General features: G+C 43.2%; 1 protein-coding gene across 13 annotated transcripts in view; it reads right to left on the bottom strand.

The window, feature by feature from the left end:
* Window positions 1-15,892, bottom strand: part of DEPDC5 (DEP domain containing 5, GATOR1 subcomplex subunit) — a 137,138-nt gene that overhangs the window by 62,757 nt on the left and 58,489 nt on the right. For 9 of the 13 annotated variants that reach the window (XM_045067719.1, XM_045067779.1, XM_045067747.1 and 6 more), the window contains 7 exons: window positions 14,794-14,863; window positions 12,398-12,434; window positions 11,522-11,642; window positions 9,018-9,238; window positions 4,083-4,286; window positions 2,024-2,159; window positions 947-1,044 (listed from right to left, as the gene is read on the bottom strand). In XM_045067719.1, the coding sequence (XP_044923654.1) occupies window positions 947-1,044; window positions 2,024-2,159; window positions 4,083-4,286; window positions 9,018-9,238; window positions 11,522-11,642; window positions 12,398-12,434; window positions 14,794-14,863 (887 nt within the window). The remainder of the gene's footprint in view (window positions 1-946; window positions 1,045-2,023; window positions 2,160-4,082; window positions 4,287-9,017; window positions 9,239-11,521; window positions 11,643-12,397; window positions 12,435-14,793; window positions 14,864-15,892) is intronic. The other 4 variants (XM_045067927.1, XM_045067950.1, XM_004766364.3 and 1 more) reach the window with 1 other exon arrangement.

Below are 15,892 nucleotides of genomic sequence, written 5' to 3'. Positions count from 1 at the left end.
CTCATACAGTTTCACTTTCACTATAAGCTAAGTTATAGAAATGCAGTTAGTTACAGAAAACTAAGAGCAGCCCATTTCCACCCTGCCCCCCAAGTTTTAATGTTTTTCACACTCATGTTGAACAACAGCTGTCCTGTGAGGCCTTCCAAAATCTGTGCTCACCCATCCCAACTCCTACTCCCCTACATCCTAATGGTACTCTGAAAAGTGTAGTCGAAATGACGAACAGCAGTTTGAGTCAGGATACCTGGCCATGGGCTTGAGAGATTCATGTAATATCTCTACACCTCTGGGCAGTAAGTTGCCCCATGTGCAAAAAGTATTTAATAGCATATGTCCTCCTAGGATGACTGCATGACAGGGGATATATACAAGTGCTTCCAGAAATCATATAACCTGTATAAGTTTATCCTCTCCCCACTTCCACCTAGAACCCTCACCTGCTAACTCTCTAGGTAACCAAATTCTATGCCTTCAACTCTGAGGTGCTTGCCCACTTCTCGAAGCAAAAATGCCACCCTTCTCTTTTTTGATTGCACAACTGGAATCACACTGTTTCACTTTGGGCCTCTTCTGATTATTTTTACGCTGCTGGGTGAGGCCCCTACTCCCAGATCTGGAAGCTCCTTGAGAGCAGAGGCTTCTCCTGCTATCCAACACCAAGGGTGTTACCCTCCACACCAAGCTCATATGCAGCCCTTGGTCACGACTCACTGACAGGCCAATGATAAATGTGGCTTGACCAATGTGTTCTTGGCTCAAAATGTAACATGCGGCCCATTTCTAATTCCATGCATTATATAGCACTGCTTCTAAATAGGTCACCCAAAATCGTGGCTGAAATGATCCCAGAATAGACTTGGCCCTGCTTCTCTGGTTCCCCAGGTCTTTTCTAGATGTGAGCCTGCAACTCCAAGCATCCCAAGTTACCTCTTGGACTGGTTACCTGCACCACTGCTGCTAAGCAGGCTGACAGAAAGCTCTTCTGTTCCACTGAAGTTCAAGAAGGACATGCTGTCACCAGGCTGACGGGAAGTGCTGTGCCTGCAGAGAACAGAGCCCAGCCACCTGGCTTAATGCAGACCATCACCTCTGTCATCCTGCTTACCCTGTATCCCAGGAGTTTTCATCAAAAACAGCTCTGAATATCTGGCCACATGGGCTGGCAACAACTGGGAGCCATATCACAGGCTACCAGGCTGCCGTGCTCAGTATGTGGGCCAGCTCTGGCCTCCCCTGTGGCCTGTTTGTCCTGCCCTTGCCCCCTCAAAACTACTCTCCAACTGCCATACAGGGCAGCCCTTTCTTGTCCTCAGCCTTCCCCTGCTCACATGGACAGAAGGATGTAAGGTGACTTAAGCTGATAAAGAGGGTCAGGCCCTGCCCTATCTCATCCAACCCATGGCATGTCGAAGTGACTGAAAACGGGGCCGAAGATTGCCCTTTGCCAAGTGTCTCCAAATCATCAGAGGAACAGTGAGGCTGGAGGTCACCCCCAGCTCATGTTTGTCAAGGCTTAACTGACTTTATTCCTGCACTGACTCTCTTGGCTGCTTTGTACCGCATTCATAGCCCAGGTTCAGAAGAGTTGTCTCTATAAATGCAGGCCTTGATTTCCACTGCTTTTAGCATAAACAACTTCTAAACTCAACAGTGGAATTTCTCAGTGACCAAAACGACAAAAGTCATAGACAGACTGCCTGAAACACGCAGCATGAACCACCTGCCTCAGCACTCGGTCTCACCCTTGGCTAAGGTTTAGATGAAGCTCATGTTTGAGGTTTACAAAGTATGCTTTGAATGAAAGCTACAGCAGGGCCTGAGTAACACATGTGGCAACAGTGTCAGGCTATTTGCTTTGCACTTGGCCCAGTGAAAGGAATGGCACTGACAAAGGAAAGGTTTGATCTCATCCTGCCCCTTCAAGTCATAGAAACATAATATTTGGCAGACTATTCAGCCATGGTCCTAGGTGTTGGGGAGTTTCTCAAGGTACCTTCTAGAGCCCTACGCACATCCTCACCTTCCAGCTGCTTCATGATACGCTAACTCCAGCAGCTCTGCAGAGGAGTGAGTTGGGTCCCTCTGCCCGCTGCCCTGCAGCTCCTCCATATTCTGCCGGGTCTGGTGATGGATCTGGATGGCCTCTCCGGATGGTCCTACCCAGACAAAGATCCACTGAGCATCATTCCCACCCAACAGCCAGTGCTTTGTACTTAGCTTGATTCTTCCTTCTTGCCAGCTGCTGGGACATGGGTGCTGGGAGAGACCGTCAAGAGAGCACTCCAAGGGCAACACTACACACATGACCCTCCAGCTTCCCAAAAGGACATCTCCTCTTCTGAGCAGGACTCACCCTCCTTTGGGGCCTCACATTTGTCATCCTGTTTAGCCTCAGAATACATTAGGAGCCTCTGTCTCATGCATGTCAAGCTGAGACACCATGGAGAACTTCTGATGTATAGGAGTACAGGGTCCCTCCCAGGAGGGCTAACACAAACTAAACAAAGAACACAACAAGTGAAATGCCAATGACTCTGTTAACACATAAGGCAGTGACAACTGTAACTCTAAGCAGCAGAGGATGAGCAAGTGCCGAAAAGACATTGGGTGGGCGGAAGAGAAATCACCATGGGTGAAATCTACTATAAAATGCTTCCTGGGGAGGGAGAAGCTTCAGAGGTGAATGTTCAGCAAGGTTAGCAGGAACTGAAAGACAGGGTGACTACCTGGGCAGAAGAAACAATGTGTATGAAATCGCAAATGTGGAGGACAAGCAGGAGACCACCAGATGGGCTTGGGGAAGAACAGAACCTCTGAGAATGGGAGCAAGGGGACACCAAGTTGGGGAGTTGGGCAAAGGAGGGCCTCAGCTATGAGCAGGCTGGGCAGGCAGTAGGAGGAAACAGAGGAAGTGGGGCCGGACAGTCCTGTATTAGGAAAGTGCACCTAATGGTTGGGAGAAAGAAGAGCTAGAGGTCACACAACAAACATCAACAGTTCTCGTAAGAGAATTTGAAGGGAGCTCATGGGGATAACAATGTAGGGAAAGAGACATCGGGAAGAAACAAACCATGCGACTGATTATGGCAGGGAGACGGGGGTCAAAGAGGAGTTTGGGAATGAACCCCCATTACATCCCAAACAACCAGATTCACTTCTCACTTATTCAACTTTTAACACTAAAAGCAAGTGAAAAGGAAATAACTAGACATGTGCAGGCATTCAGCAGGATCGCCTCCATGAAAAAACCCTGGAGTTTAATGCATCTGTTCCCTCCCAGCCCAGTCAGAGCCCATTAAGCTGAAGTTTAATTTTAGCCACAGCTTTATAAAATCTTACGGTCATCCTCTGTAGGACAGAACACAGATCAAAGAGGACGGGCTAGGAAAAACAGTGAAATTGAAGAAAAAAATTTTCTTAAGTTTTGATTGCTTTTGAACTTAATTTAAATGGAATCATACAGTATGTACTTCTTTATGTCAGGCTTCTTTCATTATGTTTGTAAATTTCAACATAGGTTTGTATATGGTTGTAGTTCAATTTTATTTCTGTACAGCATCTCATTATAAAAAATAGAACCCACTTATTTTACACTTTTTTCTTTACTTATTTGAACTAAAAAAAGAAGGTTCACCCATTTCTCAAAAAGTGTCCTGTTTTGTTTTTTTCAGTTGTCAGAGACCCCTGAGAGAACACAGAGTAACCTAACTTCTGTGTAAGCAAGACAATAATATCACTATCCAGAGAGAGAGCTAGGAGAGGAAGGAATGAACAAGAATGAGGGGCAATCACCTTAACAAAGAAGACGGGTGACAAAGTACAGTCCTTTGCAAACAAAAATGAGAAGCCCTTAGGTTTACATAGCTCCATCGTTACAAGGCCCTTTCCAAGAGTGCCCTCAAGAATCCTCACAAGAACCCCTGGGATAGGCAGAATGGCCATGGTTATCCCCATCTCATGCGTGGGGCACCAGAGGTGTAGACAAGTTGAAATACTTGACCAAGCCACATGGTTGGTTAGTGACAAGGACCAGGACCAGCAGCTCCCAGCCTAGGCTCTTTCCTGAGCAACCAACTTACCCACAGGAAAAGTGTGCATCCAGCGCCTTCTGTTGGAGGTAAGCTTCATGGGCATTCGTGAGGGGGCAAAGGGGTTAATGAGTGCCCGCTGGGGTGTGTATCCCCCGGGTCGAACATGCAGCATGGATTCCGCACTGCCTACGTGGAACCTCCCCGGTGCACTTGAGTCTCGCTGTGGTGGCTCCATCATGTTCTCCAGGACATCTGTCAGTGATGGTAGGGGCACAAAGAGAAACCACAGATGATGGTGAAACCAGGGATGGGCAGGCAATCAGCCAAGCTGACCAGAATCTTGGATACCATACATGTTGGGAATGAGAGAAACACGTAAAATCACTGATTTGATTCGCTTTTTAAATACCTGTGAGAAGGGCACCTGGGTGGCTCAGTCACTTAAGGGGTCTGACTCTTGATTTCAGCTCAGGTCATGGCCCTAGCGTCCTGAGAGTTGAGCCCTGCGTGGGGCAATTCTCTCTCCCTCTCCCATTGCCCCTCCCCCATGCTTTCTTAATAAACAAATACCTGAAAGAAGGACATTCTGGTTCCTAAATTACTGGCCCAATGAAGTCACACCACAACCTGGTGGGGAGGACCACACACACATCTGCGGGAGACCTTATACTTTGAGCTGAATGCAACAATTCCCTGGGAGATAGGGTGAGTATATTCTATATGGAAGGAACAATAAAAATAGATATTTGAGGGGCGCCTGGGTGGCTCAGTCTGTTAAGCGTCTGCCTTCAGCTCAGGTCATGATCCCAGAGTCCTGGGATCAAGCCCCGCATCGGGCTCCCTACTTGGCAGGAAGCCTGCTTCTCCCTCTCCAATCCCCATGCTTGTGTTTCCTCTCTCGCTGTATGTCCCTCTCTGACAAATAAATAAAATCTTTAAAAAAAATTTTTAAAATAGATATTTGGTGTCCAGAAGGAAAGGTCCTGGCAGAGAGAGCAAATGTGTAGGCACACGAGACTACAGTCCCTTTGTGCTGGGGCCAAATAACTTCATTCCACCCCTTGCACTATTGGTAGGAATGTAAACCGGTGCAGCCACTGTGGAGAAGAGTAAGGCGGTTCCTCAAAAAATTAAAAATAGAATTACCCTATGATATAGTAATCACACTACCAGATATTTACTCAAAGAATACAAAAACACTAATTCAAAGGGATACATGCACCCCTGTGTTTATAGCAGGATTACTTACAATAGCCAAATTATGGAAGCAGCCCAAGCATCCATCAATACATGAACGGAAAAAGATGTGGTATATAAATACAATGATAAATTATTCAGCCATGAAAAAGAATGAAAACTTGCCATTTGCAATGACATGGAGCCAGAGAATATTACACTAAGCAAAATGTAAAACAAATGAGCAAAGGAGATAAAGAGAGAGAGGAACAAACCAACAAATAGACTCTTAACTATAGAGAACAAACTGATAGTTACCAGAGGGGAGGTGGGTGGAGGCATGGGGATTAAGGAGTATACTTGCTGACGAGCAATGGGTGATGTACAGAATTGTTAAATCACTCTACTGTACACCTGAAACTAATATAACACTGTATGTTAACTATACTGGAAATAATAAAATAAAATAAAAAACTTTGTTCTAGCCAAGAGAACACTGGTAGAAGTGACATGCTCCAATTGAAGGCCTAGACCACAGATATCTCCACTCATAATTATCCCTTCTCTTTTCCCCTACTGTGCCAACTTTGAAGACCAGTGCTAATGATCATGGCATCCCAGGATAGAAGGATCCTTGAGCCCTAATGACTGGGTGGATCAGAACCCCTTCCTTCTGACTCAGTGACCTGGACATAAGAAAGCAATCAAATGCCACTGTGTTTAAAAAAAAAATTCTTGGGAGAAAAGAATGAAGAAATGGATGCATCCAGTGCTGACCTGGCAAGGAGGTGGCATGATATTTAGACTCAACCTGTCCCCCATCCAATGGCAGACAGGTCCCTATTATAGAGATGGAGGCCACAGGCTACATAACCTAAGTGGATCAGAGACTTAAAACCCACAACCAGCATCCCTGATGTGCATCCCATGTTCACTAAGCAATCACCCACATTAGAAAGGGGATCAAACAGATGCAAATTTCATGGCATCAAGGAATCTGTCTTGTCCACCAATATTTAGTCAATGCCTACCAAAGAACCTGGTATACAGTAATAGTTAATTCCTCAAAGCTGATCTGCATGCAAGAAGAGGACATTCAGATCTCCGTGAAAGCTGTATTTTTCACTGTTAGTTAATGAACCGATGATCTGGTTTACCAAGTAAAGAAGAATATGGTCTAGTTAGTTGTCATGAAAGTAAAAGGAGAAAACCCAATTTTTTTTTTTTTTTTAGATTTTATTTATTTATTTGACAGGCAGAGATCACAAGTAGGCAGAGAGGCAGGCAGAGAGAGAGGAGGAAGCAGGCTCCCCGCCGAGCAGAGCCCGATGCAGGGCTAGATCCCAGGACCCTGGGGTCATGACCCGAGCCGAAGGCAGAGGCCTTAACCCACTGAGCCACCCAGGTGCCCCGAAAACCCAATTTTTTAAAAAGGTAAGTTCATGCTTTGAAAAGGATGAGAAATATGACTAAGGGATAAAATGGGTCAAAAATACATGTAGAGGAATGGGGAAATGTTTTTTATGCTATGTTGGGTAGGTAAATAGATAAGACCCCCTGAACATAGCAGAGAAATAGTAAACTAAGGGCCTGTAGATTGTACTGCCTTACAATATTCCGGTGAATTGGTTTTTGGCTTTCTCAATAAACTCCCAAATATCACTAAAGGACATTGAAATCAATTCTACTATTCAGATAATTTTTAAGAAAACTATTTTCAAAGCTACTTTCAAAGCTAATTTCAAAGCTACGTTATTTCCCCAGAGAGCTGGATTTTAGAGTAAAAAAGCGTTTTGAAAGAATTAACATTTAGTTTAATTTAGCTTTTGTTACAGACCCTACCAAGAATATTTTCAGCAAAATGGGAGTACCTGTCATGCAAACTTAGATATTTCCAGAAAGTGGGAAAAAGATAACCTAGAAAATTTCAAACATATTAAAATTTCTTTGAATGTTTATATACATAGGTTATATGCTATAGTCATGCAATTAAATATCTGCTCCTTTCTCTTTCAGCATTTCTTTTTTATACTTTGAGCCAGTTAAAAAACAAACTTTTTCCTCCGGTCAAAAATCTTCCTAGACCTGGAGCATCTGGGTGGCTCAGTTGCTTAAGTAACTGCTTTCAGCTCAGGTCATGATCCTGGAGTCCCAGGATCAAATCCTGCATCAGGCTCCCTGCTCAGCAGGCACTCTGCTTCTCCCTCTGACCCTCTCCCTTCTCATGCTCTCTCTCTCTGTCTCGCAAATAAACAAATAAAATTAAAACAAAAAAATGTCCTAGGCCTTTGGCACAGTGTATATGATGCTGGAGCTGATGCCTTCCCCTTCAATGTCCTGGCACACAGAAAACAGTCCTCACCCTTCAGGAATCCTTCCAGGAGGGCAACAGAGGGAAGCTGCATGTATACAACATTCCTAAGTCACTGGTCAAAAGTCAGAAGGGCTATGCTTACATTTATAGAACATCTTCGAAATTAACAAAATTATAGAGAAAGAGAATGATTAGTGACAGTGTGTGGCTATAAAGGGGTAGCACAAGACAGCCTTGTGATGATGGGATAGTTTGGTATCTTAATTACGATGATACTCACAAATAAATAAATCTACACACATGATAAAACTGCACAGGAGGTGCCTGGCTGGCTCAGTTTTTAGAGCATATGACTCTTGATCTCAGAGTCATGAGTTCAAGACCCATATTGGGCATGGTACTTACTTAAAAAAAAAAAAACCTGCATAGACATACACATGCACAAATGAGTACATGCAAAGCTGGTGAACTCTGAATAAGCGCTGTGGGCTTGTACCAGCGTCAGTTTCTGTGACTGTGAGGTTGTCTACAATTATACAACATGTCTCCATGGGGAAATGAATGAAAGGTACATACGACCTCCCAATGTGTGTGCATGCGTGTGTAATTTGCAGTTTTCCATGGATCCATAATGATTTCAAACAGAAGTTTTTTCAGGAGGGGCCTTTAGACTCCAGCTGCAGGTACGGTCGAATGGCAGGATGAGATACAAAAAAAGCAGTACCCACACTCGTTACTGCAAGCCAGGTTAGCAGGTGACTGCGAGAAATCTTAAAGTAGAATATGAGGCAAAGGCTGTTTTAGGGATGGCACAAATGACAGTGATAAGGAAATAGGTAAACAGGGGCGCCTGGGTGGCTCAGTGGATTAAGCCACTGCCTTCGGCTCAGGTCATGGTCTCAGGGTCCTGGGATCGAGTCACGCATCAGGCTCTCTGCTTGGCGGGGAGCCTGCTTCCTCCTCTCTCTCTGCCTGCCTTTCTGCCTACTTGTGATCTCTCTCTCTCTCTGTTAAAGAAATAAATAAAATCTTAAAAAAAAAAAAATGTCTGCCTTCAGCGCAGGTCATGATTTCAGAGTACTGGGATTGAGTCTCATGTCCGTCTCCCTGCTCAGCAGTGAATCTGCCTGCTCAGCAGTGAGTCTGCTTCTCCCTCTGCCTCTGTGTTCTCTCTCTCTCTTTCTCTTATCTTCTCTCAAGTAAATAAACTCTTCAAAAAATTTAAAAATTTTTTTAAAAAGGAAATGAGCAAACACCTTGGGCTCTAGGCCTAAGAAAGTATCTACATTAACAGAAGGAAAGATATACAGCTACAGTGAAGGGGGAAAGGTGTCAGAGGCACATACATACAGCTCAATGCACTGGCATGGAAATAAATAAGATATGGGGCTTAAACCCCACACCTGGTCACATCCCGTGCCCTCTAGCCCCTGCTATAGGAAGGGAGCTGTCCCCATCTGTCCCTAGCTGTGCCCATACTTCAGCTCTCTGACCTCGAGTGCTGGTATAGCCCAAGGAGCTGCTGACTTCATACTGGTGCAGGTGGGGGTGTGGGATCATCAGGATGTTGGCACTCCTGCCCAGGGAGCTGTCATCAGAAGCCTGGCTCCTCACTTCCTCAGTGGGCAGTGCGCGGCTGGGCAAGGAAGGACTGGATGAGACGTCGCAGGAGCTGGCACTCTTCCGATGGTGACTCTCCCGCTCTCGCACAGACCTGAAAGATGAGAGACAATGAGTTACCAACCAACAAGTGATGCTGCCCCACCCAGAACTGAAAACACAAAATTAGTCGCCACCCCAAGATACTTGGGAAACCAATAACAAAAACCCCCACTGTGATCTATGAGTGGGAAATAGTAGGAGGTATTCTGCCTTGACCAGCTTGAGATAATATGTTAAGAACTGACTGTTTGCAAATGGCCCAAGTCTTAGGGTAATTGCTGTCAAGCAGTGACTGGTCCAGTCTGACCCTGCTTGATCCCCACTGATCCATCTCATATCACTGAAAATGGGACAACTATGCAGGATACAATATGATGCAAGAGAAAAGTACACAGTGCCACCTCAAGAGGCTTCCTGCATGAAAAAACTGAGCCTAAATCTAATCAAGCCTCTGGAGGTCATTGCTGGTTTATAGGAAATCCAGAAAAGAGAGGAGAAGTTAAACATTATAACATAACAATCAGCCAAATGAAGAAAGCAACACAACTACATTTAGAGAAAAAAAGATATTCCAATCAAATGCAATGTCTACATCTCCTTTAGATCCCAATTCAAACTAAAAATACATTTTTGAAACAACTGGGAAATCTAATTATAGACTGGCTAGTAGAAGATATGAAAGAATTAGTGTTAATTTTGGTACTTGTGATTACTTATTTGTTTCTTTTAGAGACATACATTATAGTATTTACAGGTTTTTTAAAAAGGATTTGCTTTAGAACACTCAAGCAAAATGCAAAATGCAAAATGTGAGGAAAGTAATGAAATGAGTCTCACAAGACACTGAGCACTCTTCATTACATTACTCCATTTGTTCGAACACGTTCGAACATGTCCGAACATGTCCTTAATAAAGGTTTAAAAAACAGTATACTCTTATTAAAACATAAAACTCCCTAAGGGGGAGGAAGTATCAAAAGGGGAGAAGCCCAATGGGGAGACAAAAAGGAAAAAAGGAAAAGTTAGCAACTATAGATAAGGCTTGCTCTCTCTGGCATCAGAGCTGTTTGCTTTCCACCTGGAAGGATTTTGCCTTAAGTCAGAGCTTAAACAGCCTGAAAACAGATCCCCTGAGCTGACCATATATACATTATTGCAACAGTAAATATATGGACACTAGTGGATGCTCAGTCCTGCACAGGGTACAGAGCACCAAAACATGGTCTGCTCCCTCAGGGAACATATAACCTAGGTCTCTGAAATACCAGGTCTTGCCACCTTTCATTAGAAAAAGGAAAACCAAGGATCTTGGACCATGAAAGCATTTTAAAATACTCCAAATGAAAACACGACCGAGCCCCTAAGCAGCATCTATGTGTGGGAGAGCTGTAGTTAATGGCACTGAATGTTCTCAACATTTAGGAAATGTTTTGTCTGAGCTCTAAATGTTTTCATCTTGGGATGAGGAAAAAGGACAAAAGATAATCATGTGGCCACTATAAGCTCATTTACCAATGTGAAGGGATGCATATTTTTCCAATCACTTGTGCTTAAATAAACTTGCATATTTAAGAAATCTGGAAAATGGGTTTGTGGTACTTGGTTCACAAGGGCAGGAGGAAGCCCTGGGATAGGGATGGATTTTTTTTTTTAACATAATACTCAGAAATTAATATATTGGTAAATCTAACTACATCACTCTTAAAGACTAGCTTATGACCAAACACCATGGAGCAATTTAAAAAGCAATTAAAGAGGGATGCCTAGGTGGCTCAGTCGGTTAAGCAGCTACCTTCGGTTCAGGTCATGATCCCAGTGCCCTGGGATCGAGTCCCACATAGGGCTCTTTGCTCCGCAGGGAGCCTGTTTCTCCCTCTGCCTCTGCCTGCCATTCTGCCTGCCTGTACTCTATCTCTCTGACAACTAAATAAATAAATAAAATCTTACTTAAAAAAAAAAAAAAAGCAATTAAAGGGAAGTCTCTTGCCTTCTGGGAATAAAAAAGCCAAAAGGAACTGTGGATCTATAGGATCTATACGTATTAGTAGCAGCCCAGTGAGAAAAATATTCTAGAATCTGTGAATTGTTTCTCTTGGTTAGAAAAAGCAGAACACTCTCTTTATTTGGAGAAAATGCTTCCTGCAAATATAGCTAACAAAATGGGTGGGCCAGAGAACTTGGAAACAAAATTCCCAATGAGCTACATGGTATAGCTTCCATTGGCTAATTTTAATTTAAAACAATTTCAAAGTTGTACTCATGAAGGTCCCCACAGGCCCTCAGATTTTTTCCAAGCAACTTTTATATACACCCCAAAGTGAATCTGGCAAAAAACCTGCAGGTGGCGAGGCGCTGAGCCCGGGATGGGCCTGGTAGCCTGAAAACTTGGGCGTCGTAAGCATCATAATCTACTTGGATGGGAAGGGCATTCTCAGGTTCTTTTGGTGTCCCAAGAGCTGAAATGCATAAATCACACAAATAGTCATTAAAACACATTTCAACCAGATGCCTTCGAAGGGTCTTCATCAAAATCTGCAAGGCAGAGATGATCACCATCATGACCGCCCAAGAAAAGCGAGATGATAATCCATTCATCAGGTTGTTGAAATTAAATGACTTACATGTCGAAGTGATACAGAAAATAACACTAGCACTAGGGTACATAGGTGGCTCGCTTAAGCTTTGAATTCTTGATTTTGGCTCAGGTCATGATCTCATGGTTCTGAGATCGAACCCCGCATAGGGCTCCTCGCTCAGCGTTGAGTCTACTTTACATTCTTTCTCTCCCTCTGCCTCTCCCCCACCCACTAGCTCTCTATCTCTCAATCTCTCTTTCTCTCAAAATAAATTTTAAAATATTTTAAAAAAAAAGAAAATAATATAGCACTAAATAAAGGTAAGGTTTTGGCAATATTTCATTCTTCTGGGATTCCACTTTAAAAAGATCATCTTAATATGTAACACAGTTAGTACTTTAAAATTTTCTACCCAATCCCTACAACTGACCTAAGGAAAAGAAAAACAAGGTTTGTCACCATCCATTTTGCAGGTGATGGGACAAAAATATACAAGGTGGTTAAGGGACCTTCCAAAGGGAACTCCAGTTTCCCAACTGGGTGGTAAACTGTTTCTGCGACCTCACATGATCTTGCTGCCATGGCTTAGCTGACTCTTTCTAAAAGGGATGAAAGGAGGTCACAAAAATACTCACATGTATCACGGCCATTTTTTGCTTTCTCAGAGGCAGGCTGTAAAATTAGATAGATAATTAATCACTGTCTCCTCTGCCAGAACAGAACTTATCACAAGGCACAATATGTAGGTGGCTGCTCCCCAGGGAAGGGACCGTGCCTTCCCCCTCAATGAAACTGACAGAAAGGCAGGAGGGAACACTTGAGGCCCCCCTACCTCAGTATCAGGCCCTACCCGGCCCACTTCACACCTTGGTCACCCTCAAAACTCTATTCAATGGGGATATGCACCCCACCTTCAGGAAAGGATATTCAATTCTAAAGAGAAAAAGGGACTTGCTCAAAGTCACATGGTTAGCAGCTGGCAGAGCCAAAATCCAAGCCCAGCCCTTCATGCTCTTGGTCAGTCCACTGGTGTATATGTCCTACCATGGCTTGCTCCTACTTTACCCTAAGCCCTGCATGCATGCCTCCCCCTTCACCATGGTACTCTCACCGGTCTGCCTACACCCACAAGAGCTCAGCACTGAGTGGATTACCCAGTTTGCTGAAATGGCATACAGAGATAGAAAACAGAAGGAGCTTTTTTTTTCCACCCAAATAAATATTTTTCAGCACCCTTTAAATGTTCATAATACTCATTGTTTCTTCTTTAAAATGATCATGTTGGGGTGCCTGGGTGGCTCAGTAAGTTAAGCATCTGCCTTTGGCTCAGGTCATGATCCCAGAGTCCTGGGATTGAGCCCAACATGGGGCTCCCTGCTCAATGGAGACCCTGCTTCTCCTTCCACCCCTCACCCTCTCACCCCACTCATTTTCTCTCTCTTGATCCCTCTCTCAAATATATTTTTAAAAATCTTCAAAATAAAATAAAAATTTTTTTATTTTTATTTTATTTTATTTACTTATTTATTTTTTTGCAGGGGCACCTGAGTGGCTCAGTTAGGTGTCCACCTCTCAATTTCAGCTCAGTTCATGACCTCAGGGTCGTAAGATCAAGCCCCACATCAGGCTCCATGCTCAGCAGAGAATCTGTTGGAGATTCTCTCTCTCTCTCTCTCTCTCTCTCTCTGCCCCTCCCCACCGCTTACACGCAGCATGAGTGCTCTTGTTCTCTCTCTCAAATAATAAATCTTGTGGGGAAAAAAAAGACAAAAATGGTCACGTTGCAGAGAAGTTCCTCTGTGTTCCTCTTTGCCCAGAAGGGTTCTGATGAAGGCATAAAACCTCAGAGGACAGGAGGTGGCCCTTTCTGGGCAGAGTCCCTTCTCCCAGCACTTCACTACTTGACATGGCCCATTTTAGGAAGAATCCTCCTAGTCCTTGAAATTAACATTTTCCTTATTAGACAAGTAACATTAACCCCCGATTCTTCCCCATAAAGGAAGAAATGGCCCTGATACTACTAACAAAGTGACAATGGGACAACTTTCAGAGTTCAGCTCTGGTAGAAACAGGCAGCTGCGTGAGAGCACACTGGTATACCACCTACATACCTAACAGTCTGCTCTTCTCTTCATATTACATCAAAAACACCCTTTAAGATTCTTAAAACTGGCATTTTTATTGGCTGTGAATATATTCCATCGAGTGGATATCTCATGGTTCCACTTAGTCATTTCCCTATTATCTTCAACTTGTAGCTATTATAAATAATACAGGACCAAGACTTCACTTGCATTCAATACAGCTCAGTTATTTCCTTAGACCACATTGCCAAAATGGAATTATCTGATTAAGTAGCATGAACATTTGCACTGCTATTGATATACATGGCTGAATTCTTTTCATAAGTATGGTACAACAACCAGGTACTCGAGCACCAACTTCACCACTTTTTCTAGGACTTAGTATAATTATTTTGCTTTAAGGTTATCCGGTAAGCAGGGGTGTCTGCCTGGCTCAGTCCGTACAGCATGTGACTCTTGATCTTTGGGTTGTTAAGTCTGGGTGTAGCAATTACTTAAAAATGAAATGTTTAAATATAAAGTTAAATAAAATAAACCCATTTGGTGAGCAAAAAATAATCCTATTCTTGTTTGAATTTGCATTTCTTTACCACTAAGATTTGATCTTTTCATCTTTCCCCTTTGCTGCAATGCATGCCCATGTCTTTGTCCCCAAAGGTATCTGAGAGGTCCCAGTATCTGAATAAACCAGTCACATCATAACTAAAATAATTCTTTTCATTATTAAGGAACTACAAATAATTGTCATACTTTTCCCAAAGATATTTCTTATGGTCTGGGAGGGTTTGCCTTGTTATTGATGTATTTAATGTGGAAAATTACAAAGCTCTAAGATGAGTATCTTAAACATATTAATGACCGTAAGGGAGAAGGGCATATCTCGGGACCAAAATAACCATGTTGGTGAGGGACTGTCCCTGAAGGCTCTGGAGGTTGGTGACACCTACCTTCTTTCCTGCCAGTTTTATTCGTGGGGTGAAACTGTTACAAAAGAGCTGGCTTTTGGATGTATAGAAACTGTGAAAGAAGAAAGGGTCATTAATCTAAGCTCCTTTCATTTTAAATTTCAAGACACAATTAAAACGCAGCCATGAATTAGCCCTCTCATGACTGCCTATGTCTCAGGCTTCACTCATTCCCCCAATTCTAACTTGTTCTGTAATTACTATAAAACATTAAATATGGTTTTAATTATTGTTCTTTCATTCTCCATAAACGGTTTCATGCTAGCCCTGATTCCTAACTGGATGAGAAACTCCTCCTTAAATCTATTTATACCATGATACTTTTGCATCTTGATACTTGGCATGATGCTGGGCACAAAGGTGCTCCTTATTGGTTGAATAGTATTTGGTAAGCAAGAATAAATCATGCAAGGCAAGAAAAAAGTGATCTCATGAAAAGAGAGCACAGGGGTGGCTCAGTCTTTTGAGCATCTGACTCTTGACCTTAGCTCACATCTTGATCTCAGGGTTGTGAGTTCAAGCCCTGCACTGGGCTCCATTCTGGCCATGGAATCTACTTAAGAAGAAAGAAGAGAAAAGGGAAAAAAAAAGAAGAAGAAGAAAAAAAGGAAAGGGAAAAAAAAAAAGACACAACCATCAAATTCCTACCCCTTTGAAAATCACATTTGTCATGTCAGGCACAAAAGAAAACTGGGAGACCCAAGCTGGCCCTGGGTATACTGAATGAATGAGTAAATAGAGGCTATACAGCCTTTTCCATTTCTCAGGCATCCTCTTTAATCTATAATTAATTTATGGGAAGGATGTTCTGAATACTAACCAATCCCCACCTTCCATCATAACTCTAATCATAAGCCAAAAAAAAAAAAAAAAAAAAAAAAGGCAGTATCAATAGATAACCAGCAGACTTTAGGGCAATCCTAGTAACTAACACTTTATGTGCACAAGAAAGTAAGAATACTAACTACAGGGGCGCCTGGGTGGCTCAGTGGGTTAAAGCCTCTGCTTTCGGCTCAGGTCATGATCCCAGGGGCCTGGGATCGAGCCCCGCACCAGGCTCTCTGCTCGGCAGGGAGCCTGC

Source organism: Mustela putorius, unplaced genomic scaffold (genome assembly GCF_011764305.1).
Source record: "Mustela putorius furo isolate JIRA1106 unplaced genomic scaffold, ASM1176430v1.1 tig00000081_pilon_pilon_pilon, whole genome shotgun sequence".
NCBI lineage: Eukaryota > Metazoa > Chordata > Mammalia > Carnivora > Mustelidae > Mustela > Mustela putorius.
The sequence above is the reverse complement of the archived record's forward strand: the minus strand, read 5'-3'. Positions and strand labels throughout refer to the sequence as shown.